Source organism: Podarcis melisellensis (genome assembly GCF_964234715.1).
Source record: "Podarcis melisellensis genome assembly, chromosome: Z".
Lineage (NCBI taxonomy): Eukaryota > Metazoa > Chordata > Lepidosauria > Squamata > Lacertidae > Podarcis > Podarcis melisellensis.
This window is the reverse complement of record NC_138547.1, coordinates 20,456,420-20,480,428: the sequence shown is the minus strand read 5'-3', so window position 1 is coordinate 20,480,428 and position 24,009 is coordinate 20,456,420. Positions and strand designations below refer to the sequence as shown.

The following is a 24,009-nucleotide window of genomic DNA, read 5'->3' as shown; positions in this document are numbered from 1 at the left end:
GTTGCTTAATATTTTAAAATCTCTAAGCAGCATACAACCTACAACTATGGGATGATCAGCAGAAAAAACCCTGCTCTTGTGGACTTTTGACATGGATGCTGGCAGCTGCCAGAACCTCAATTGCCTCCAAATGGAAAAAGTTGCAAAGCTTGAGACTTTCACTTTGGTATAAAAATATGTGGAATTTATCACTAGCTGCAAAAACTGATAAATCACGTGTTGCCAAAGGCTTGGAGGACCCAGAAAAATCATGGGCTGTTGGGTGGGATTTTATCTTATGTACAAAAAATACAGACACACAGGACTGCCTCTCCTCAGGGCAACATGAAACTGGTGGTGGTCTTAAATACCCCACCATCCTACAATTAAGTCTCTCCTGAATATACTGTGCTGCTTTTTTGTACTTCTATTATTTTTGTTGAATTGATTTTTTTTTTTACTTCAATAAAATGCTTTCTTGAAAAGCTTCTGCGATGTGCCAGGGAGCTATTTGGAAGCCTTTTTTTCTCTTCCTACAGAAAACTGGGGATGTGATGCTCAGGAGTCCTCAGGACAACAGCGTCACTGCTTCCATTGCTTTCCTCTTCCTCCTCTCCTTGATCACAGCAGCATCATAACAGCCCTTGAAACTGAACAGAAAGATCGGGACTGGGACAACGATGGTCAGCAAACCACAGAGTGCAGTGCAAGCTGCTATCACTTGGCCAGTGACACTGACAGGGACAAGTTCTCCATACCCTACAGTGGTCAGAGTGATGACCGCCCACCAGAAGGCCTCGCCAATGACACTAAACCCTATTTTAAAGTTGGTACTCAGCAGCTCCCCATAAAAGCAGAGGGTGCCAAAGAAAAGGACTTCAGAAGCAAAAATCAACAAGAAGATGAGTATCTCTCTCAGGATGGATTTGAACATGCAAGGCAGCACCCTCAGCATCAGAGGTGTCTCCACCAGCCTCAATACCTTCAGGAGTTTGATGATGTAAATAATGCGGCACACACCCAGCCACTGGACCAGAGGATGTGACTCCTGAGGGTGTGGCTCCTGTGAAGGTCTGGCCAAGGACAGCTGAATGTAAACTGGGAACAGGGAGAGGAGATCAGCGATGTTCAGAGGGTTCTTCAGGAATTTCTTCAAATCTGGGCAGCACATGATCCGTACGAAGAACTCAGCTGTGAAGCAGAGGATGAAGAAAAGCTCAAGGTGGAGGAGGTAGGGGGCCACTTCGTAGGAATAGGCAGAGGGAAAGAAGTGATGGTAGTAATGGTGGTGGTGGCTCTCTATAGTATGGTTTGGGGTGATGTTTTTTATGAACCCCTTGGACTCCTCACAGAGGATGATGATGATGGCGATGGTGAACAGCAGAGAAACAACTGCCAAACCCTGCAAAGATAAAGGAAGGGTGAACATAGGAAAATGGGCCCATTGGTTTATATTTATATAACTAACTATAACTAAATATTATATATATGCACGCACTGTATTTATTAAAATTATTGGTAACTTTTTGTTGCCAAAGGCAACTCACTAACTAACTAACTAATTTAAACCTACATAGATGCATTTTAAAAAAACCAAAATGTTAAAAGAATACATTAAAGTAATGCAATGGAACATCCCACCTAAGAGGCCACAGATATTCAGAGGCCAAATGTCTCGTTAAAGAGGAAAGGTTTTGCTAGGCACGGGAAGACATATAACAAAGGTGCCACCTGCTCTCACGCGTTTGTTAACATTTCCTACATTCACGTATCAGATTCTGCTCCTTTGGCTATAGAAGAGCCCACATGAACACCAATGAAATAAAGTTCTTTTTGAAGCAGCAAATATGGAACTCGGTACTTTAGGAGGCCAACACAGATGGCTTTAGAAGAGGACTGGAAAAAATCATGGAGAACAAGGTTGTCAATGGCTAGCAGCCATGATAGCTAAGCTCTGCCTCCACAGTTGGCGGCAGATATGCTTCTGAATACTATTTTCTGGGGAGGGCACTTGTGCTCAGATCCTGATAGCAAGTTTCTCAGAGGCATCTGGTAGTGTAACGTATTCTGCACAATTTACTATATAATGCTATTCTGAATAATGCTTGTTATAGGGTGGCAGGTGCTAGAGTTTACGGAGTTTGTGGAGTCCAGGTGGTGGTGGGAGGAATTGCTGCCTTAGAGGAAGTTTGGTATATACAGCACCAAGTTAATTTGCAGAGTTGGGTTTTACATTCCCAATACTTGACCAGTCCCCTTAGCCCCTCTCTCCACCTTCCCCTGGCAAGTCACAGAGCCAAGTCTGGGACTTATCAAGCACATTCCTTACCATTGCACGTTTAGAGGAATGGGGCTTTTCAAAGAGATCCCACAATTTGGCCCGCCACCGGGCATACTGACAGCCACTCCTTCTTTCTTCCTGGATCAGGAGACCCTGGTCGTTGTCTTGCTCGTCGACAATCCCAATGTCGTGCACCTCCTCTTGGGGCCCTCTCCAGCAACAGGGGGCCAGCTGGGTGCCTGTGAGCCCCCAGAAATCCAGCTCTTCCTCAAAGGCAGATTCACAGACACCTGCAGGGCAATGGAGTTGCTTTGTGCTGTAGTAGTTCAACACCTGCCCAAACAGCCGGCCACTCCGATCAAAGAAGAACTCCTGGGTGCTAGGGTCATGGTCATGTTTTGTGTTGGCCTGGGGCTCTGTGAGGCTCCAGAGTTTGGTCCCTGGGAAAGCCTGCAGGGTGCTAAGGTACGTTTCATAGCGCATGCCTCCAACGTTCAGAATGACCTTTCCGGTGGAGACCTCCATCTGTCTGATGGTGGTCCAACTGGCTTCTTGCAACAACCTGGGAAGATTCAGAAAGGGGCTTAGTCAACGAAATTACAGTTTTGAATACTGCTACAAGCCACCCCAGTCTTCAGCAGTGTAAGATTCCAGAGGTTCCAGGCCCTTACCCAGGGTAATGTTTGGTGTTTTTATTTTTATATGTGTTTTATTTTATTTTTATATGTGTTGGAAGCCACCCAGAGTGGCTGGGAAAACCCATGCAAGATGGGTAGGGTATAAATATAATAAATAATAATAAGGCACAGTGGAGACGGTGGTGTCTTTATGTGGTGTATGTTTATTTACACATATTTGCAACCAGAATCTACGATGGAGAGGCTCCCAGCAATACATTCCCAAGAGGTTCTCTTGCTTCCCTTGTGACGGACAGCAGAGCCAGACCAGAGTCTGGTGATGCAGTTCCTCAGAATTCCACCAGAGTGCTGGAGCCTCTCTCTGATTGGCTACCAAGACTGTTGGCTGGGGTGGAGGGTGGAGCCAGCACTTTGGGAGGGAAAATAAAATGAGCCGTTTCTGAGGGAGTTTTCAGATACAGCGTTTAGTTTGAGAGGAAGAAAGGGTGTTGGTCTAGGGGAGAGTTTGTCCTGAGTAGAAACATCCACTATGAGGAAAATATCTAAAGCTAGAGAAAGGAGTCTCTGAGCTCGGCGTGAAGGGCAGTGTGTAGTGTGTCCTGTGAGAGTATCAGGCCAGAAGTTAACTGGGAAGGCCGAGTTTGAGCCAGGAGAAGTAGAAGCTGTGTGGATACAGTGTACTTGGGTCTCATTCCAGTCAGGAGTGGAGAGATCTAAAAAGAGAAGACTCCCAAAACAGTTTAAAAGGGGCATGGTGATCCCCTGAGCTGCTGTACCATTTGGGGTACCTCAGGAGTGGGGTAGGCAAATGGCTGGGTAACTGACAGAAAGCACCATCTTGTTGAAGAACCAAAGTATTAAGCGGCAACACCTATGCAACCACTGAGTTAAGAACTGAAGTGAAATAACATGAAATAAGCAGAGCATTTACCATCTAGTCTAGGAACCTGTAACATCTACAGTACCTGAAGTGTAATAACTGAACATAAGCATCTGAAGTTTTAACAGAATCTGTGCTTGATTAGAAGCCTGAAACATCCATTAGATTTATTTTAATTGTTAATAGGTTTGCTGTTTCCTGAATGACCATTATTCTTTGTTTCTAGTTTCTACCAACCTTTATTGGCATAAGTTGAAATCGAAAAATCATACAACCATACAAAGCTATCCTTTCAGGGACGCGGACTTATAAAAAATATTGGGGGGGCCCGGGAAAGCTCATGAATAATAAATAAGCTCATGAATATGCAAATAAAGTGGCGCCGCCTCCTCGTGAGCGAATAGGGGAGAGCGTGCTGCGCCTGTTAATCAGCTCCAAAGGAAATTGGGTGGAGCTTTTGCTCGGGAGGGAGGGCAGGAGGCATGCAGCCCGCCCCTCCCTGTGCATTTTGGGCTGGGGGAGGGGCGGCGATGGCGCTCTGCTGGAGGGGCGCCGGAGATTATTGGGGGGGCGGAGCCCCCCCAAACGAATTTTTGAGGGGGCTCGGGCCCCCTCAAGCCCCATGGAGTCGGCGCCTATGTATCCTTTGTTTTATCCACTTCATTCTGTAAAATAAATGTTTCTTATTTGTTCAACATCCTGAAGATCCCAGGCCACAGAGAGGTTAGGCTGGCCTCAACTAGAGCCAGGGCTTTCTCGGCTGCGGCTCCAATCTGGTGGAACGCTCTGTCACAAGAGACTAGGGCCCTGTGGGACCTGACATCTTTCCGCAGGGCCTGCAAGACAGAGCTGTTCCACCAGGCCTTTGGTCAGGGCACAGTCTGACCCCCTCTGGCAATCTGCACAGAATTTTGCTTAATGGTTGCCATCATTTTGATTTTAATTAATTTTTATAATGAAAGGTTTTTAGAATGTTGGATTATTTTGATTGTTGTTAGCTGCCCTGAGCCCAGCTTCAGCTGGGGAGGGCGGGGTATAAATTTTTTATTATTATTATTATTATTATTATTATTATTATTATTATTATTATTATTATTTTACCTGAGTCTCCAAGTATCTAAGATTTCCCACAAAACCCAAAAGATAACCCATTATTATAGGGTGTGTACATACTTTGGATCTGCCACAATTGGTATATAGTGGTGGGATCTGCTACGTCTCTAGGCACACCAGCCTTGGATCCAAAACGGAAATCAGCCATGCTCTCGGTCTCCTTTTATATCCTGTCACAGTTTTGCTTGTACATCACTACCACTCTAAAAACTCTGGCCTTGTGACTCCTGCTACTTACTTATTTTGAGGGAGGAGGGTCTCACACCCCTCTGCTGTCCAGCACAAAGTAACTGCTTTGTTAATCACCCATCTCCCTGCCCCTTTCTCAGGCTTTGTTCCCCTACTACCCACACTCAGCAAGAGGTTACCAAGCTGGCCTGGCTTGCATTTTTAATGTATGCATTGAACCCAGGTGTTCAGTGCTTGGCATAGTTTAACTCCCCAAACTGATTAATTCTAACTTATTGGACCCAGGAATTTAGAATATCTCGTACTGTGCAAACTCATAACAATGCAATAACTTACCAGAGAGCTCAGGGTTCTTGCTCTTGTGGTGGTGGTGGGGAGTTTTTGAGGTGGCTCCTCAGCAAAGGGTGGACCAGCTAAATATCTTTACAGCACGAATGCATCTTATGGATGTTTAATTTGCACGGTTCCAGCCACACGAAGGTGAAGCGAGACAAACAGAAATCCTACAAGCTGAATGCAAGTTAAATGCATGTTGTATTTGTCATTGTTATGAGAATTATAAGATCTAAGATATAAAATAAATGTTCATAAATGTACCAGGCAAACGCATACATAAATATATAAATCACATGTCTGAAACAGTACAGGAAAACATCCTAAAACCATTTTGACTCCTTCAGTGACCTCAAATATTTGGATAGAAATGGGAAAAGCCCACCGGGCAGGGCTCACCTGGGCCAGCCCTTGACCCACCCTCAGCCAGGGAGGACAATGGCCAGCCGGCTGGGGGTGGGCCTAAGGCCAAAGAAAAGAAGCTGACCCCGTTGTCCAAGCCTCTTTCACTGTTCTTCCTTCCAGGATCAAGATCATCAGGAGCGTGTCAAGATGGATTGAGGTAAGTAACCAGCTTCTTTGCGTTTTGCCTGGATTGGGGGAGGGGGGGCTTGGCCCCTCCGCCAGGCTAGGCCACATTTTGCAGCCTTCTTTCTTTCTGCGTTCTCGGTTTTCAGCTTTTTGTCCGGTGGTGGTGTAGGTTGGCGCTTGGGCCCATCTGCCGCCGCTCACCGCAGGAGGGGGCGCTCCGCCAGCCCCAAGAGGGGCAGGCATCCCAGTTTGTTTTAACCCATGTGGCAGCCTTTATTTTGTGGCGGCGCTGGGTAGGGGGCGCAAGGCTCCCCCACTGCTGCCATCCGGCTAGGCCGCAGGGGTAGCCTGCTTGGTTTTTTGCAGCGGGGGGGGGGGCATGGCTCTCTGCTGCCGCCATCCACTGGCCCGAGCAGGTGGCACGGGCCCCGGCTAGGCCGCAGGAGTGGCCTGCTGTTCTTTGTGGCGGTGGCGGGGGGGCATGGCTCCCCCGTCGCCAGCTGCTGGCCTTTGACCCACCCTTGGCCAGGGAGGACAGGGGACGGCCAGCCAGGGGTGGCCTATGGCCAAAGAAAAGAGGCTGACCCCGTTGTCCAAGCCGCTTTTGCTGTTCTTCCTTCCAGGATCACCCTCCCTCAAATTAATAATTTCTTGCCTCGATATTCATCCTAGATCAGCGGTCTTCAAGTTAATGATTCTTTTCCTTACAGGCTAATATTATGCGTTCCAGGTCAGTGGGTGCTGCTGCGGTCGTAAGAAGGTTGCTGTATTCAGAACCGGGAAGGAATTTTCCATGCATTTGCAGGTTTTGCCTTCTCCGTGGCATTTCGTCACAACTTTGGCGGTTTTAGGCCTTGGAAGGGTATTTTTTAGTCTAACATCAAGTTGGGTGGGGGGGGTGCATTCATGCTCGCTCCCCATGCAGCTGCGCTTGCAGGGCCCGTTAAAGGGCAAAAACCAGGAGTCCCTGGCCCTAGAGCGGCAGCATGTAGGTCAACCTCCCGGGATGAGGTCGGTGGAAGGGCATGCTGTGTAAGTTTGCGCTTTGCAGTCCCCTCTCACTGGACCTCATCTGCCTGCATATCCTCAGCAAGGCGGGCTGAGAGGGTTACCTGCCAAGGCCTGGGCCAAGTTTCCCACTTCTGAAGCTCAATAAAGTTGTGGCCAATTTGAACCCATACTCTGGTCTCTTATGTCATCATTTGGGGTAAAGTGGTAGGCACCACAGACAGGGTTTAGCGCATTTGCCCACAAATCCTGCCTTAAGGGCACATTTGGGTATGAATAGGGAGAGCCTGTGACCTGAAATCAGGAATTAAGTATCATCACAAAAGAATGGCCAGGCTGCCCAGGGAAACCCATTAACAGGGTTCCTGCCAGACAGGAAAGGGTGGCATTTTCAAAAGTCTACAGTGGTACCTCATGTTTCGAACTTCTTTCATCCCAGAGGTCTGTTCTTAACTGAAACCGTTCTTAACCTGAGACGTGCTTTCACTAATGGAGCCTCCCGCTGCTACCATGCTGCTGGTGTATTATTTCCGTTCTCATCCAGGGACAAAGTTCTCAACCTGAGGTACTACTTCTGGGCTAGCAGAGTTTGTAACCTGAAGTGTTTGTAACCTGAAGCGTTTGTAACCCAAGGTACCACTGTATAAGGGCTTGCTCACCATTGTTCTGGGTTCTTCCTCCCTCCTGCATGGGGTGTGTGTGTGAGCACCCTGTTGCAACAGTTTAATAAAGATCAGGCTTGCTAGCTGCTTTGCTTCTCAATATTCTCTGGTTGGCCTCTGTTATTTTCTCCTACTGATAGAGAACCTACATAAGGACTCTATATGGCTCTTGGGTACCCCATGAGGGAAAAGGAGCAGTTTTTTCTTATAACTTCATGCTTGAAAACAGTAACAAGAACAATAAAAGTTAAATGGGAACCAAGGCCTATGAGATCTCATGGGAACTTGGATGGCGTGCAGAGAGGACCTTCTTCCTGAGCAAGGCAGAGAATCTGAAAGCTGTTTTTGAACGAGGAAATTCAGTAGTTCGTTAAAGTCTCTATTGGCCAATAACTGGCAAAATGCTTTATATCATCATTATTTTCTTTGAAATTCACCAGTTTTACAATGTATATTAAAAAACAACAACAATGATACTATCAAGGAAGAAGAAAAAAAAGGAAGATAGTTGAGTTCACTTCCAAACTGTAGGGCCCTGGCAATTTATATTGGCTTCCACACCTCTTGGTGGCCCTGAGAGAACTTTGCAAACACACACACACAGTTCTGCTAGTTGTTGCTGGTGATCTAGGGGCTGCTCCTGTACAGGTTAGAGAAAACCCAAAATGTTTCCACTAATATTGTGTAGCAATGCACCATCAGAGACCAGCCTGGCCCAATTTAACAGAAAGTACTTAGGCTAGTAGTTGCCAAACTTTTTGGGGCCACTGCCCCATGCCTCCATAAACTCATAAAAAGAATTTTTCAGAAGAACAGTTTGCATGATCTACTGAAGAAGATAATAGTGCAATAAAATTCATATTTAATCACACTTTTAATCAAAATTCAATCTATAGCTATGTTCCCCCAAAAAAACTAATTTGTAGGCATGAGTGCGTGTCACTGATGCACACATACAATGTTCTGATCTAATATTTCAGCTAAGAAAAGGAATATACTTCGAAAAATATTGCATGAAAAATATTTCTCAGGAAAATATAAGGAAAATATACCTACCCACACTTACCAAACATGCACAAACCTTCACCTAATTAATGTATAAGAAAATCAATAAGCATTACCAACTGATGTGAAAACGTAGACTTAAAAAAAACACAACAGGACCAAAATACATAGCTTTGAGAGGGATAAAGGTAAAGGACCCCTGACAGTTAAGTCCAGTCGTGAATGACTGCGGTTGGAGCGCTCATCTCGCTTTACTGGCCGAGGGAGCCAACTTTGTCCACAGTTTTTCCGGGTCATGTTGCCAGCATGACTAAGCCACTTCTGGTGAAACCAGAGCAGCGCATGGAAACGCCGTTTACCTTCCCACTGGAGCGGTACCTATTTATCTACTTGCACTTTGACGTGCTTTCAAACTGCTAGGTTGCCAGGAGCTGGGACCAAGCAATGGGAGCTCACCCCGTCACAGGGATTCGAACCGCCGACCTTCCGATCAGCAAGCCCAAGGCTCAGTGGTTTACACCACAGCACCACCTGTGTCCCCATGAGAGGTAAGAGCAGTTAAACTTTAAATATAAAGTGAGAAAGGTGCTTTGTTTCAGACTCTAGCGTGTCAATCATAAATAAGTGATTAACATGCTCAGAAGGGCCTGCCTTCGACCTCCTGCCACCCCCTTGCCTCTTAGCACCTCTCTAACTAATTCCACCCAACCCCAGGGGGCAGTATCATCAAATTTGGGAGCCACTGATTTAAGCAGAATACCATATGTTTGACCCTCCTTTTCCGAGAACAGCTGCTGAACTGTTAAATGCACCTCAAAAATCCATCTAGTTCCATTCATATTTATTCAAAAGTATTCTGGTCTACGTTATGCAGAATTGCACACCTAAAGATGGGCCTTTGCTGGCCACTAAGTATGTCCTCATCAGCTTCCCAAAAGAATGAGCTGGGTTGCAAGAACTATAACCAGGTGATGGTGTCCTCCTCCTCCACACCCCTCACTTATCTGCTTGGTAAGAGAACAAGGGCCAGGGTAGTGTGTAAGAGCTGAGCTGGAAGCTGGAGACACAGAGATATGCTTGCTCCGTGCTGGATCCAAAGCTGCAGCTAATAGAGAAGTAAGATCTGTTGGGGTGCTAATGCTGTGAGCCCCTCTATCAAATGCTCAGGTTGTATATCTGACTAAATAATACAATACATCCAAAAGACACCACAGTCTCTGCTTACTTTCATTCCAAGGAAACCAAAACTACATAATCACAGGAACCCCTGGAGGCTCAGAGTTTGGGGTAGCATGTAAGAATATATTCCTCCTTCCTGAGCAGGGAAGACACAGAAGAAGAAGAAGAAGAAGAAGAAGAAGAAGAAGAAGAAGAAGAAGAAGAAGAAGAAGAGTAGTAGTAGTAGTAGTAGTAGTAGTTTGGATTTGATATCCCGCCTTTCACTCCCTCTAAGGAGTCTCAAAGCGGCTAACATTCTCCTTTCCCTTCCTCCCCCACAACAAACTCTGTGAGGTGAGTGGGGCTGAGAGACTTCAGAGAAGTGTGACTAGCCCAAGGTCACCCAGCAGCTGCATGTGGAGGAGCGGCGACACAAACCCGGTTCCCCAGATTACGAGTCTACCGCTCTTAACCACTACACCACACTGGCTCTCAGTATGTCTGAGTGCATCCCCTGGTGCATGAAAAGAAGTACATGCAATGGCAAAGCTAGATGGCAGCCCACAGGAGATGCCACCACTGCAAATCGTGCCTGTCATTTCTGCCTGCCTGTCTCTTTATGCCCTCCAAACCCACAACTTGAGTGTCATCACCAACCCCTTCTGTTGTCTGCTAAAAGCCCCCATTGCACCATACTATACACACACACACATACGTAAAGAATCCCAGAGAAAAAGCTACAGCATCAGTCCTTACCTCCACAGTCCCGATGCAGTGGTGGGTGGAGAGAGAGAGAGAATGGGGAAGAATAAGCAGGCAGCAAAAGGACTGAGTGAGCTGTCTGCAAAACACGATGCCTCTAGGGGCCCAGTTCCAAGCCTAGAGATGTCAGATGCCAGGAAGCAAAGCCAGTCAATCCAACAGAAAAGCTATTTGAGTGTGTGTAATGCACACCCTCCGCTCTGCTCCCCCAACATACCTTCCTATCAGCAACAACCAGCTATTATTTAGTGGACCATTTATAAATAAGCCAGTAACTCCCTTGCCACCCACAGCTCCTGAAAGAGCTCTGGCCTCTTGGAAATGGGCAGAGTTCAAACTCTCTTGGCTCAATTCAAAGCAGATTTGTTGTGCAACAAGGCGGCAGGGGGCTGGAGAGATGGTGAGGAAATGAAGCAAGAACAAATTGTTTTGTTCTTGCCTTTTCTGCTCAACTTGGCCGCCTCTCTCTGGTTAACTTCTTCCTCCTGGTGAAGAAGATGATGGGCAAATGATGGTATTTTCACAGCCAAGGTTTTGAAACTGGCCATCTGGGGTGCCTTGGGTTTCTGATGGGAATATATAGCAGAATGTTCACCAGAATGTGTATTTTCTCTTATACATAGCCAACATCTAGATCTGAGCATAATGAAGCTCACTGGGTGATTTAGGGGCCAGTCCTCACAGGGTTGTTGTGGGAAAAACACAGGCAAGGGGAGACAGTGATGTCCAAACTTTTTTCAAAGAGGGCCAGATTTGATGAAGTGAAGGGCCGTGGGGGCTGGCCAAAGTTGTTGAGCTTTTTTAAGGATTGAAGTTGTTGAGCTTCTTTTTTAACAGGATTTTATATCCCAGGAAATAAGCTGCCGCAGAGGCCAGATTAAACCAACCATCCAAAGTCTGTTTTGGGGGCAATCATTGCACCTCCCACAGACCAAGATGGAATCCTTGAAAGTGTTGCTCAGGGTTAAAAAGACCACCCTTCGCCAGGTGCAATCTCTATTGGGTCATCTTAATTTTGCATGTAGGGTAGTTGCGCCAGGCCATGCCTTTTGTGCCCGTCTGGCATGGCTCATGGCCGGAGGGGTAGTCCCTCACCATCACATTAGGGCATTAGGGCAGCTAAAGGATGCTCTGAAGATATGGCTTGCATTCTTGCAGGATTATAATGGGGTTTCATTTTGGCAAAAGAGCCTTAACCCTGGGGTGGAGTTCCAGTCCATTCTGATGCTTCTGGCCACTTTGGTTTTGGTCTGTTCTTCAGGGGCCATTGGTGTGCTCAGCCATGGCCATCTTCTTGGCATGCAGCAGGCATCACTCGGGATCTAACCTTTCTGGATTTTTTTCCTATTCTAGTCACCATTCGCATGTGGGGAACCCTCTTCTTGAATTCCAGGGTCTGTTTCTGGTCCGACAGTCAAGCGGTGGTAAGAGTTATATCTAGGCAGTCAGCAAAGTCTGTGAGGGTCATAAGGGTGCTGCGCCTGTTTGCGCTGGAGTGCCTGCAGCACAATATTTCCTTCACTGCCCATTTCATACCCGGTCTTAACAATAACATTGCTGATGCGCTATCTCGTTTCCAGATGGAACGTTTCCGCGAGCTGGCACCAGAGGCAGCCCATACCTCAGACGCCTTCCCAGACAATCTGTGGGAGATTGGAAGCGAGAAGTAAACCAGGGAGTATTGTCAGCAATAGCACCCTCCACTAGACGTTCTTATTCCAGGGCCTGGAACACCTTCGGGCGTTTTCATGGCACCAAAACACACCGCGCTTCCGAGGAGGAGGTGCTTCAATTCATGGTGCTCCTAAAGCGCAAGGGCCTTGCCATAAAACTTTAATGCTTTACAGGGGAGCTATCTCATTCTTTTGTAAATTCCTTCGTTGGCCAGACCCCTGTGACAGCTTCCACGTCAAGAAGCTGCTGGCTGGGTGGTGTTGCGTCATTCTCCCACATCAAGATGGCAGGAAGCCTATCACTATCGACACACTCAATCTAATTTGGAAAAAACTACCAGAGATCTGCTGGTCAAATTTCAAAATGCGTCTCTTTCGGGCTGCATTCTCCCTAGCCTTTTTTGGTGCCATGTGCATTGGGGAGTGTTTGGCTGGGTCTCCTCACTGGCAGACACTGACATTAAGTCTGCCAATTGAATGTCCAGATTCGGTCTTCAAAAACTGACCAACTGCGGAAAGGGGTCATGCTGGCACTGTCCCCGACAGAACAGGAGGGCCCCTGCCCATATCAGGACACACGTTGCTTCTTCAGTGCAAGGGCTCTTTCTTCATGCATGCAAACACGCGCCCTTTGACGCGATCTCAATTCACAGCAGTCTTACACAGAGTCATAGCGGCCTGTGGCATTAGTCCCCAGGAATATTCTGGGCACTCTTTCCATACTGGGGCTGCCACTTCAGCGGCAGTCCAGGGTTGGGACCCCACCTGCATCAAGATACTGGGGTGCTGGTGCTTGGCAGCCTACAAAAGCTATATTCATTCTGGCTCCTCCACCTTATCACTTGCAATTGAATTTTCTTACAGGTTTGCCCACCATGAAGATCTGGGTTGTAGGGCACAGCATTGTGCATTGGGCGGCAGATTATGCACGGTCACACAATGGGGGCTGTAACCTTAACATCCACCCCAAGGTACGCATTTATTGGATTGCCCAGTGGGGCATGCGTTGGCGGAGCTTGATGCCCATGTGGCGTAATGCTGTGGTGGCGCATGGCCCTCCGAGGGTCTTGATTATTCATGCAGGAGAGAACGATCTAGTGGAACAAAAAGGCATTGTCCTGGCCCTTGCTGCAAGGTCAGATATAAAAAGCCTGCATGCCTTGTACCCGACAATGACTATTGACTGGTCCAATCTCCTACCCCGTCTGCACTGGAGGGGGGTTTCCAATCCCTCTCACATCAATTATGCTGTGGAAAAAATAAATAAAGTTGTGGCCAATTTGAACCCATATTCTGGTGTCTTGTCTCATCATCTGGGGCAAAGGGGTAGGCACCACAGACAGGGTTTAGCACATGTGTCTGCAATTTCTGCCCTCCCTTCTGCATAGGTGGGCGGGGTTTGCGTCACCAAGCAGGGCTCACCTGGGCGGGTGCCACCCACCTGCTTAGGCTGGCCTTTGACCCACCCTAGGCCAGGGAGGACAATGGATGGCCGGCCAGGGGTGGGGCTAAGGCCAAAGAAAAGAGGCTGACCTTGTTGTCCAAGCCTCTTTTGGTGTTCTTCCTTCCAGGATCACCCACCCACCCTCCCTCAAATTAATAATTTCTTGCCTCCATAATTTCATCCTAGGTCAGCGGGGTCTTCAAGTTAATGATTCTTTTCTTTCCAGGCTAATATTTTGCGTTCCAGGTCAGTGGGCGCTGTTGCGGTCATAAGATGGTTGCTGTATTCAGAACCGTGAAGGAATTCCCCCTGCATTGGCAGGTTTCGCCAATTTCATATTACTTATTGCCAATACACACTTTTATCATAATTAAACTTTTTCTTAATATATCTAATTTCTTATATCTACCTTGCAACTATTACTGAAGTTCCTCGGATGCTACAACAGAATTTAAACTATTATATTTATTTTTCAAACATTCTTTGAAAACCTCCCATTTTGAAACAAATTCCAGTTTTGATTTATTCTTTATTTTTTCTGATAAACCATCTAATTCGGCATATTGTGTCAGCTTTTGGATCCAATCTTGTATAGAGGGGGGTTTCATTACTTGAAGAGTTGAAGGTGGCTCTTATTGGACTCAAAATTTGGTCACTGATGGCAAGGTAGCCAATGCCCAGCTGCCACCGAGAGGGCCCAGATGAGTGTCCTGAGCGTGGTGGCCAAAAAAGGTTCTGGCCTTGGGCACTCAGGCATTACCTTCCGTGTTGCGTCCCTTTACAGGCTTGACAGGGTTCATCTGTCTGTGATTGGGAATGATTTTTGGCTGACCTCCGTATCAGCGCGGTTAAGGGATTGGTTACAGGTGTGAGTGGTTGGCGGTGAGCATGGGTGCTTGTGTGGTGGATAGACTCTGGTTCAGGTGATAGGGATGGGAGAACACACTCGCCATCCCTATGTGAAGGGTATTCCATTAAAGGTTTGGTTGATGGTTTGGTCAACCCCTGAGAGAGGGTTGTGCCCGTGCCTGAGTCCAGGGGGGCATTTGGGTGGCGGAGATAGCCTATTCCTGGCTTTCCGCTTAACCAGGTGTTCACCCTAGGCTGACCTATGCTGGTCATCCTTCCACAATGGTTAATTGTTGTCTGTTTTTAATGTTTTTATGGTTTTCATTGTAGTGTTTTATGTTTTGTAGTGTTTTATGTTTTTCTTGTTGTAAATCACTCTGATAGTTGTTTTTGAATGACACAGCAACATACAGATATTTTAAATAAATGAATAAATAACCACATAAGAACTCTCAGAGTGTAACAGTCAGTCCCTTCCCAGGGAACCCTTGGAATTGTAGCTTTGCGAGGGGAAGAGGGGGTCTCCTAACAACTCTCAGCACCCTTCACAAACTATAGCTCCCAGAATTTGGTGCTGTGGGGGGGAGGACACAGGAGTGCTTTAAGTGGTATCATCAGTGCTTTTTTTTCTGGGGATACACAGGGGTACGCACACCCCTAAACATTTTGTGAATCTTTGTACTTTTGTCCATTTACTATATTTATTTCCCCCGATTTGAACTATAAAATTGTGATTTTCTTGAGTCAAAATGAGAGTACCTACCCCTAAACATTTTTTTAAAGAAAAAAAGCGCTGGGTATTATAGTGCTGTTTCCCCTTAGAGTGTAGGTTTGTTGGGGCAGGGAGCTGACTCTGTCAGGTTTGTCAGGAGTGAAACTAGACTTTAGTTCACCCGGGTCAAAGATCCAGTTTGGCACCCACACTCACACAGTTGTGTACACACACATACAGGCTGGGATCCTCAATGGTGCCCCTCTGGAGGCTTCACCCAGGGCAAAAAACTCTGTAGCTAAAGTTCTGGGTTTGTTCCTCGGTAAAACACTAGATTTCCTGGTGCCAATGGAGGTGTCCCTTGAAATGCAAATAGAGACAGGTTTAGGAGAGGTCTATCGCAGGAGGAAGAAGAGCTGAATCCTCCCTCCCAATCCATCATGGCCCTGAGGCGGCTTATGCCTCCGCTTAGCAGTTCTTTACTAAACAGAAGAATCCTTCATGTTCTCAGTGTTTATTCAATTAACAACGATGCCTATATTGCCCCTGAGAAACATGAAGCACAAATTAATTGTAATGGAGAAATATAATTACCTTTAATAAACTGTAGCGTGAAAGCACAATGCAGCATGCATTATACGATTTAATAATACAAAAATCTCCTTTTCACGCCAGGAGGCTTCTCTTAAGTGCAATGTAGTTATGAAACTGAGGTGCCAATACCCAGCAGAAACCCAGGGGACTTGGGGTCTACAGTTTTTGAAGTCTTAAGGCCAAAGTGCACATTATATTAAGCACACTTATGGAGGGGGTAGGGACGCGGGTGGCACTGTGGGTTAAACCACAGAGTCTAGGACTTGCTGATCAGAAGGTTGGTGGTTTGAATCCCCGCGATGGGGTGAGCGTCCATTGCTCAGTCCCTGCTCCTGCCAACCTAGCAGTTCAAAAGCACGTCAAAGTGTAAGTAGATAAATAGGTACCGCTCCAGCAGGAAGGTAAATGGCGTTTCCGTGCGCTGCTCTGGTTTGCCAGAAGCAGCTTAGTCATGCTGGCCACATGACCTGGAAGCTATACGCCGGCTCCCTCGGCCAATAAAGTGAGATGAGCGCCGCAACCCCAGAGTCAGTCACGACTGGACTGGTCAGGGGTCCTTTACCTTTTATGGAGGGGGGGTGGGACTTGCTTAATGCTGCATCCATTATGAAAAAGGGAGATTCCGACAACATTAGGTAGAACTTTCTGAGAGTAAGAATAATTCAACAGTGGAATGGATTCCTTCAGAAAGTGGTGGACTCTCATTTCTTGGAGGTTTCAAAGTGGAGATTGGCTGTTTGTCAGGGATCCTTTAGCTGCGATTCCTGTATTTCAGTGAGTTGGACTAGAGGACCCTAGCAAGTCGCTTCCAACTCCACATTTCTATGACTGTGGTTCCTTTTTCAAGTGTAGACTGTGACCATTCCTGCTACCTGCCAGTAAAACATTTGTAATTATTTGCACTTCACAGGCTGGTATCCCACATTGCCCCCACCCCCCTTTTGAGACCCATGGTTGAAATGCACCTGATCTATGATTATGCCTTTTTTGAAACTCACCTGATGCTCCGGTTTGCTTTGGAGCAGAGAGGAGAGTGGCTGGTGCATGTGCCCATTGACAACAAGCTACAGTTCATGGAGTACTATAACATGCCTGCAGGGCCATTGGGTTCAATGGTGGCTGCCTGAAGGCCATCATTCAGCATAAAGCACCCAATTCAAAGAGGAAACAAGTGAGAGAAAAATATGAGGCACTCTGGATCCTGCTGTAGTCTTTCTAATCTTATATGCAAGAGAAAAATATGAGGCATTCTGGATCCTGGATTCTGTAGTCTTTATAATCTTATATGAATGCATGTGTGTGTGTGTGTGTGTGTATTCATGTATGTGTGTGTGTAATACGCATGAATGTATATGCATGTAAGTATGTAATACCTTTTGATCATGTATGTATGAATGTGCATGTATGCATGTAATAACTTTTGATTAATATGAAATTTTAAAATAAACTGGAATTTAGCTTTCCAAATACTTCTATTTTCTATGAACAGAAGGAATGCTGAGAATCTAATGAAAGTCATTTTTATGAGTTGTGCCTTTTGGGGTTGGGTGAGGGAGGGCTACCCCTTTAATATCAGTTGACCCCCAAACTGAAGTGGGATCTAGTCCTTTCCAGAAGTAGGTCTTACATTTGCTCCTTTCTCATTTCCAGTTTGGAAATGAAAGGCTTTATTTTCAGAGTCTGAGCGAGTTGTGATGAGGGCCACTAACCATGAAATGGTGGGTTTTGCTCTCTCTTCTCTGTTCTCTGCCAAGAACAGCATTTGGGTTTCCAGTAAGTAATATAGTTGGTTGTATGCCTGGTATATGAATGTGTTGACTTTTATTTCATGAGTCTCAGGGTCCAATCCTATACACATTGGGAGGAAACTTCCCTGAATCAATGAGATTAACATCTAGGTAGCCATGTAAAAGATTACACTGTGAGGAGTAGCAGCAGCAGGAGTACTGCTATTGTTGCTTTTATATGCTGTCAAATCCCTGCATCATTTCCCTCTTATATTATTATACCAGTTGTGTTTAGGTTGCAATGTTAGCTGTTGTAGGGTTTTTCTGGAAAATGATAGTGGCTTATACAATCTAAAAATACATAAAGACAGAACATTATTGGTGACTCTAACCCATTTCCCCTTTGGTTGGTTGTGGCAGCATTAATCTCCTCACACTTCATAAGAATAATGGAGCCCAGAATGCCAACAGAGATCAACTTGCATCTATCCATGTTCATTGTGGGCAAGCAAGAGCCAATATCACAGTCCAAAGGTATGTTCCAGGCAAAAAGGCTTGAAGGCAAGAAGTACGAGGAGGAAGACCTCTTTTAAGAACATAAGACCATAAGCAGAGCCTGCTGGATCTGGCCAATCCACCCTTCTAGTCCAGTATCCTGTTCTTACAGTGGCCAATCAGATGCCTCTGGGACACCAGCAAGCAGGACATGAGCACCCTTCCTGTGGTTTCCAGCAGCTGATACTCAGAAGTATTGTTGTCTTCAGCCATGGATGCAGAGCATAGCTACCATGGCTAACGGGCATTGGTAGCCCTCTCTCTCTTTGGAAATGTGGGAGCACAGGTAGAGTGTGACTTAATTCAGTTGGCAGCACAGAGGAATATGATGCTCAGGTAGGAAGCTAAAAAATGCATCAAATCAGCTGAAGCATCTGCGGTGTGGCAGGAAGCTATCTAGAAGCCAGTTATCTCTTCCCATGAATAATTGGCAACATGGTGCTCTGGAGTCCTTAGAATGACAGCATTGCTGCTTGTTCCATCTTCCTCTTCCTCCTCTCCTTGATCACGGCAGCATCATAATAGCCCTTGAACTTGATCAGAAAGATAGGGATTGGGATGACTATGGTCAACACGCCACAGAGTGCCGCACAGGCTGCTATCACTTGGGAGAATTCGGTGACAGGGTATGAGTCTCCATAACCAACAGTGGTCAAAGTGATGACTGCCCACCAAATGCAGGATGAAATGCTCTCAAAATATGATTCAGGTACCGGGTAAAGGACCTCTGTGTAGAACATGAGGATGCCGAAGAACAGACTTTCGAAGATAAAGATGATCATGAAGATGAAGATCTCTCTGAAGATAGACCTGGACGTGTATGAAAGGACCTGGAACATTAGAGGGATTTCTATGAGCTTAAGGATCTTCAAGAGCTTGAGGGTGTACAGTGCACGGACAAAACCCAGCCAGGCTTGTCCATGTGTGCAAAGCTCGATGAAAATTGGAAAGAGGCAGATGAAGTCAGCTATGTTCAGGGGGCTGGTCAGGAACTTCTTTTTATTTGGGCAAAACGTAAGCCGCACAGAAAACTCAAACAAGAACCAGAGGACGCAGAAAAACTCCAGAGGGATGAGGTAAGGGAAGTATTTGTGAATCTCATTGAGGACGGTGTCAGTGCTGTTGTATTCATGTCCATAGACAAAGAACTCAATTTCTACATCAGCCTTCTTTATGAAAAGGATGCAAATCCCAATGTTGAAGACCAGGGAGATAGCGGCCAGAACCTGTGGAAAGAAAGTTCAGCTGTGTCACAAAGTTAGTTTCTGAGCTTTGTGTTAGAATACAGGAACATAAGAACATAAGAAGCGCCTGCTGGATCAAGCCAATGAAGCATCTAATCCAGCATCCTCACAGTGGCCACCAGATGCCCCAAAGGGAAACCAGCTAGCAGGATCTGAGCACAAGAGCCTTCTCCCCTCCTATGGTTCCCAGCAACTGATATTCAGAAGCATTGCTGCCTCAGCGTGGCTAACAGCCACTGATAGCCTTACCATTCTCCATGAATTTGTCTAATCCTCTTTCAAAGCTATCTAGGTTGGTGGCTATCACTGCCTCCTGTGGGAGTGAGTTTCCTGCTCTATGTGCTGCGAAAAGAAGTACTTTTTAAATCTGTCCTGAATCTTCCAACATTATTCAGCTTCCTTGGATGTCCAGGAGTTCTAATGTTTTGGGGCACTTTCTCTGCCCCATGCATAATAAACTTCTATCATGTCACCTCTTACTTGACTTTCTTCTAAACTAAAAATATCCAGACACTGCAACATTTCTTCATAGGAGCATTGTTCCATCCTTGATGTATGGTCTACACTGATTGGGGAGTGGATCTCCAGTATTCTAGAAAGGTTCTCCCCTCCCACCCTACATTGTGGTGCCACTGGTGACTGAACCTGGAAACTTCCGTTGGCAAGGCAGATGTTCCACCACTGAGCTCTTCCCCCTAAATTGTGGCATTGTGGCAGAACCCCATTTAGCCCCTGTTTGCACAGTGGATCAGTCTTCCTCAGCCTGGTGCCCTCTAGATATCTTGCGTTACTATAAATCCCATCAGCCCCAGTCAATGTGACTGTTTTCCCATCAGCTCAAACTCCATTCAGTCATGCTGGCTACGTCTGATGGGAGTTGGTGCATGATATCTGGAGAGCACTATGTTGGAGGAGACTTCCCCAGATTCCCACAAAGAAGGAACTGCTCCATCTACCATCCTTGTGTGCTCAATTTACTGAGAGCTACTATTTCCCTCTCAGAATTAATGGTGCATGCATGGCTTTGATAGGTAGCCTACATGTGAAGAGATGTAAAAAAAGTGTGTGTGAAAGGATCTTGTCAGGAGAATCTTCTTACACAGGCTGTGTGAAGAATGTGTCAAGAATGTTTGTGTAGAAAAAGCTCAGCCTTGAGCTCACCTGATAGAGAGAAGGTACCCTGTTCTTCTCAATGAAGCAGGCATCTGGTTTTGATAATGCAGGCATGTGTTTTCTCTGTAAACATAATTTCTATGTGTGTTTAAAGCTGAGGGGAGGGGATGCCTCTATATAAGCCTGTGTAATGTATAGGCACATGAACTCCACATGGCAGGATTTTTTCAGTTGGAACTCACCAGAACTCAGATCTGGCACCTCTTAGTTGGGCACCATTGCCATTATAAGAGAACCAGGGACATGTTTATGGTAAGTTCCAGCACCTCTTTCCCTAGAAAAATAGCACTGACCCAATGGTACAAAAGGAGCTTACAGATGTAATCCCAAAGCCTTTGCCTATAATTTTTGAGAATTCTTGGGAAACAGGTGAGGTTCCTGCATACTGGAGGCAGGCAAATGTTGTCCCCATTTTCAAAGGAGGGGGGGAGAAGATCCAGTTAACTACAGACCAGTCAGCTTGATGTAGGTAGCAGGAAAGGTCATAGAACACTTAATTAAATGGTTGGTCTGTGAGCACTTATAAAAGGATGCTCTGATTACTAAGACCCAGCATGGATTTCTCAAAAACAAGTCATGCCATATGAAACTCAGTTCTCTTTTTGATAGAGTTACAAGCTTGGTGGATCAGGGGAATGCTGTGAAGGTATTATATCTTGATTTCAGTTAGGCTTTTGACAAGGTTCCATATGATATTCTTGCAGAGAAGGTGGTAAAATGTGGGCTGGACAAGGTAACTGTTAAGTGGATTCCTAGTTGGTTGACTGACTGAACTCAAAGAGTGTTCACTAATGGTTCCTCATCATCCTGGAAAAAAGGGAGAAGTGGGGTGACACAAGGTTCTGTCCTGGGTTCATTGTTGTTCAACATCTTTATAAACAACTTGGATGAAGGAATTAGGGGATGCTTATCCAATTTTACAGGTGACATCAAACTGGGAGGGCAAGTTAATGCTGCTGGAGACAGAAGTGGGATTCAAGATGACCTTAACAAATTGGACCCCCCCTTGTTTTAAAGCAGCAAAGGGAGCCCTGTTTGGACTTCCAGATGTTGTTGGAGTCCAGTGCTCATCAACCCCAATGACCAGGCTCTGTGGAAGACCACAGGCTCCCCATTCCCATTTTAAAGAAATGCTCCAGCACTTACCTTTGCACTACCACTGGAAAACGGTTTTTCGAAGAGGGTCCAAATTCTGGGCTGCCACTGGGCCCTGCAACTATTATTTCCCCTTCCCACCTGGGCCAGGAGAGCCTGGTCATCTTCATCTTTGCTGTCATCCCAGAGGGCGAGGTCTTCCTGCTGGCTCTCCATGTCGCTCAGCCTCTGCCAGCAACAGGGAGCCAGGGCGGCCTCACTGATCTCCCAAAAGGCCAGCTCCTCCTCAAGGACAGACTTGCAGATGTATTGAGGGCAGTGGAGGTGCTTGGTCCTGCAGTAGTTCAGCACCTCTTCAAAAACACGGGTATCTCTGTCGAAGAAGAACTCTCCAGTGTTGGGGTCATAGTCAAACTCGGTGGATGCCTCCTGGGGCCCTGTGAGGCGGCTCAGTTTGGTCCCAGGGAAGGCTTGAAGGGTGCTAGCATAAGTCTTGTATCGGATTCCCCTGAAGTTCAGGGTGATCTTTTCTCTAGTAGATTTCATAATCCTGGCTCCTTGCAATAGCCAATGTATCCGCCTGTCAGGATGGGACAAGTGGCAAAGTATAGTCAGATGCATTGGAGGTATTTAAGTAGAGGTTAGATAGCCATCGGCCAGGTAATCTTGAGCTATGATCCCTGACCCTCGGGGCAGCCTTCCAATTCTACAATTCTATGATTCATTGGAGGCTTTTGAACAGAGGTTGGATATCTATCTATCTATCTATCTATCCATCTATCTATCATCTATCATCTATCTATATCATCTATCTCCTGGCTTTTCCCCAGACCAGGAAGCAAGGCGGCTTGCACAAATCACAGCAAAACAGATAAAATGCAGCAAGCTAGAAATATTGTTATAAAAATGTAATTAAACTGTTCTAGAATTAAAACAATATAAAAACAGATCTATTTTACTTGGCAAACCAGGCAGATGGGCGGCATATAAATAATAAAATTATTTTTATTGGTTGTATTATTGAAACATGGATAGTAAAAATAGCATAGCATTATTGAAAAGCCCTTTCCAAAGGCATGTCATCAGCCTTCATCTGCTGGCGGAATAATGACAAGCGGGTGGCCAGTCTGCTTTCTCTAGGGAGGGAGTTCCAAAGTTGCCTGCCGGTGTCCACCACTGCCCACCACCAAGAGAAGGGCTTTCCCCAGAGATTCCAGAGCTGTGGTAGGTTTGTATGGGAGAATATGGTTAGGGTAGTGATATAGCTTGAGCAGCATAGCTAGTGGCTAGATTATGTCATACCCTCCAACATTTCTCTGATTAAAAATAGGGACGTCCCACTCCATTATTATAATTTTACTGTTTATACCCCACACATCTTACTGGGCTGCCCCACCCACTCTGGGCAGCTTCCAACATATATAAAAACATAATAAAACATTAAACTTAAAAAAACAAAAAACCCTTCCCTATACAGGATTGCCTTCAGATGGCTTGGGTATTTGACAATTCCATACCCTCCAACATTTCTGCAATGAAAATAGGGACATCGTAAGGAAAAATGGAACATTCCAGGATCAAATCAGAAACCAGGATGCCTTTTCTAAATCAGGGATGTTCCTGGAAAATAAGCACACCTGGAGGGTCTGCTATGTGTGTGTGAACCTGGGTCTCTTCAGTCCTATTCTAACCCTCTAACCCAGGGAAGGAAACCTCCCTTTCTGCCCTTGGGAATCTCTCTGGCTTCACTCCTAATCACATACACCAACTCTAGGGGGTGAAGGTGTCATCACCCCCCTCAATATTGCTTAGCGGGGGGGGGGTCATCCTCCCCGAATATTGAGGGGGCAGAGGAGACCGAACTGCCAAGCTGAGCACAGCACAACATCATCGGAAGGCTGCACCGATCTGTGCAGTGTCAAGAGAGGCTGAGGGGACTGACCTGGCACAAGGTCCCAGTGGCCTATGCAGCATCTCCTGACACTGTGAGGACCAGCATGGCCTAGTGGAAGGCTGCAACTGCCTGGGTGGCATCTCCTGATATCACACAGGTTGATGTGGCCTTATGCTAGTCCTCACCAGTTTACCGTGCACGGCAGGGACGTACGTGACGTCATAGGACATATGTCACACATGCAATATTACATGTGTGCAACATGCGCCAGCCCCCCTAATCTTGGGGACAACACGGTGCCTCTGCTCCTGACCAGCAGCAAGAGAAGAGTAGCCAGGATATCTGCAAAACAGGTACAGCGGTACCTCAGGTTACATACCCTTCAGGTTACATATGCTTCAGGTTACAGACTCTGCTAACCCAGAAATAGTGCTTCAGGTTAAGAACTTTGCTTCAGGATGAGAACAGAAATCGTGCTACGGCAGTGCAGCGGCAGCAGGAGGCCCCATT

At 46.2% G+C, this 24,009-nt stretch overlaps 1 protein-coding gene across 1 annotated transcript; it reads right to left on the bottom strand.

Annotated features, from left to right (window-relative positions):
• Positions 1 to 28: 28 nt before the first annotated feature.
• LOC309362377 (uncharacterized protein) lies at positions 29 to 23,685 on the bottom strand. The gene is made up of 6 exons (XM_081898021.1): positions 23,548 to 23,685; positions 21,657 to 22,185; positions 18,549 to 19,319; positions 10,534 to 10,706; positions 2,309 to 2,822; positions 29 to 1,381 (listed from the first exon to the last, which is right to left on the bottom strand). Exons 1-6 carry the CDS (start codon positions 23,637 to 23,639, stop codon positions 548 to 550), a joined length of 2,913 nt encoding a protein of 970 aa, XP_081754147.1. The 5' UTR covers positions 23,640 to 23,685; the 3' UTR covers positions 29 to 547.
• Positions 23,686 to 24,009: the final 324 nt, after the last annotated feature.

What these genes read in the sequence shown, in the direction of transcription:
- LOC309362377 (XM_081898021.1), bottom strand. Translation starts at nt 23,639, where the DNA reads ATGCCACCCAGGCAGTTGCAGCCTTCCACTAGGCCATGCTGGTCCTCA. An exon ending in CCACTGGGACCTTGTGCCAG is followed by an intron (nt 22,186 to 23,547) that starts GTCAGTCCCCTC and finishes CCATCCTGACAG; the next exon opens with GCGGATACATTGGCTATTGC. An exon ending in ACTGCATCGGGACTGTGGAG is followed by an intron (nt 2,823 to 10,533) that starts GTAAGGACTGAT and finishes GAATCTTCCCAG; the next exon opens with GTTGTTGCAAGAAGCCAGTT.